The 1,991-nt window shown below is 58.3% G+C and overlaps 1 protein-coding gene across 1 annotated transcript in view; it reads right to left on the bottom strand.

Moving 5' to 3' along the window:
• Positions 1-1,991, bottom strand: part of POGZ (pogo transposable element derived with ZNF domain) — a 23,646-nt gene that overhangs the window by 12,450 nt on the left and 9,205 nt on the right. Inside the window, 5 exon segments of the mRNA XM_031065433.1 lie at positions 1-33; positions 418-572; positions 971-1,281; positions 1,485-1,594; positions 1,911-1,991. The exon segment at positions 1-33 is cut by the window's left edge and continues 65 nt beyond it; the exon segment at positions 1,911-1,991 is cut by the window's right edge and continues 8 nt beyond it. Coding sequence (XP_030921293.1) covers positions 1-33; positions 418-572; positions 971-1,281; positions 1,485-1,594; positions 1,911-1,991 — 690 coding nt within the window.

A 1,991-nucleotide genomic window follows, 5' to 3' on the forward strand; every position in this document is an offset into this window, starting at 1 on the left:
TCTCAAACGCCCACTCGCAGATCTTGCACTTGGCTGCACCAAAAAACAGGGGAGAACGGGCAAAAGTTGGGAAAAATGTGGGAGTTGGAGGTGTGGGGGGAAGGGAGAAGGGGGAAAAGAGGGAAGGGAGAAAAGCAGGAAAAGGGAAAAGGGAGGAAATGGGAAAAAGCAGGAAAAGGGGGTAAAGGAAGGGGAAATGCAAAAAGAGGGAAAAAAAAAAGAGGGCAGAGGGAAACGGGAGATGGTGGAACTGGGGCTGGAGAACTGAAACTTGGCTGGGATTTGGGGTGGATTTTGTGGCGACCTCAAGCAAGGGGCGAGGGAGGAGGGACAATTTTCCCTGTCCAAACCCCCGATGAACCAACCCCACAGGAAATTGCCAGGTGAATCCCAAAGAAAAGCAGGAAAAGCACTGACTGCTGGACTCGTAGGGGCTGTGCACGTTCTCCAGGTGGCACTGCAGCTGGAAGGGCGTGCTGAAGTGGCGGTAGCAGTGCTGGCAGATGGTGTGCACGTCCACCTCTCCGTTCTGCTGGTCCAGCTCCACGTGGTGCTTCATGTGGTTCATGAACCTGCAGGGATGGAATTCCCACAGATTCCCGCTCCTCATCCCGGGAAAACGCACTCTGCGCATCGCTCCCAGCTCCGTTTGGGCTATTCGTGGATTATTCCTGGCAAATTCCTGGATAATTCCTCACTGGGGTGTGCCCATGCCCCAACTGCCCGTCATTCCCACAATCCCAGCCCATTCCCACACAGCTCCCACAGTCCCAGGTTATTCCTGGGTTATTCCCAGATAATTAATGGATAATTAGCGGATAATTAACAGATAAGAGCTCACTGGATGTAGTGGGAGCAGCGGTGCCCCCAGCCCACTGCCCATCACTCCCACACCGTTCCCATCCCATTTCTGGGTTATTCCCGGGTAATTAATGGCTAATTAACGGCTAATTAAAGGCCGATGGCTCACCGGATGTTGTTCTTGAGGCGCTTGGTGCAGTGGGGGCAGCGGAAGGACGTGGGCACCCTGGGGCACGGTGGCACAGCCGCCCCCTTGCCCCCGTCCCGCCCGTAGTAGAATTCGTCCACCAGCATGATCAGCTTGGCCTGGGCGGGGCCGGCCCCGCCCTCACCTGGCTCAGGTGCGGCCTTGGGCGGGGTCGGGGGCGGGGCCGGGGCCGCGCCCTGGGCGGGGGAGGGGGCCTTGGCCGAGGGCGGGGCAGGCTCGGAATCCAGGGATTTGCGTTTCTTCAGGAATTCCACCAGCTCCGGGCAGCAGTACTGCGGGAACAGGGCAATTAACGGCTGCTCGTTAATCGGGGCTGGGGTAATTAATGAGAGACAGTGAGCTGGGGCTGGGATTAATCTCTGCTTGTTAAACTGGGGCTGGGACAATGAATATGGAGACATTGAACTGGGTCTAGGATGAATCCCCGCTCGCTAAGCCAGGCCTGGAGCTCCCCAGTGCTGGGATGATGACTTACACACATGTGGCCCCGCAGCGCCTCGGTGACGCGGAACTGCGAGTCGCACTTGGGGCAGACCTTGCGTCCCCCGTCCTGGAAATCCAGGCTGGGAATGGGAGAGGAGCTGCCTGCAGTGGGACAGAAGAGGATCAGCTCCCAGCGCCACCATTCCCACTTCTCCCCTGCCCCGGACACTTATAATCCCAAAAAAATCCCCAATTTTCACAGCCTTTGTCCCACAAAGCCTCCCAAAATTCCTTGTTTTTCCCTTTCCCACCACCCTTTATCCCACAAAGCCTCCCAAGCCCCCCGTTTTTCTCTTCTCTACCCTTTATCCCAAAAAGCATCTTAAACCAACTCCTGCCGCCCCCGAACCCGGAGCACCCCTCAAACCCCAGTCCTGCCCCCCGGCGGGGCGGGATTCCCTGTTTTTAGGGGATTTACCTTTCCGGGGCGCGGCCGAGGCCGAGGCCTCGCCGGCGGGGCCGCGCTGGGCGCTGCCGGGGCTGCTGTTGGGCACGGCCA

This window comes from Geospiza fortis, unplaced genomic scaffold (assembly GCF_000277835.1).
Source record: "Geospiza fortis unplaced genomic scaffold, GeoFor_1.0 scaffold15, whole genome shotgun sequence".
NCBI lineage: Eukaryota > Metazoa > Chordata > Aves > Passeriformes > Thraupidae > Geospiza > Geospiza fortis.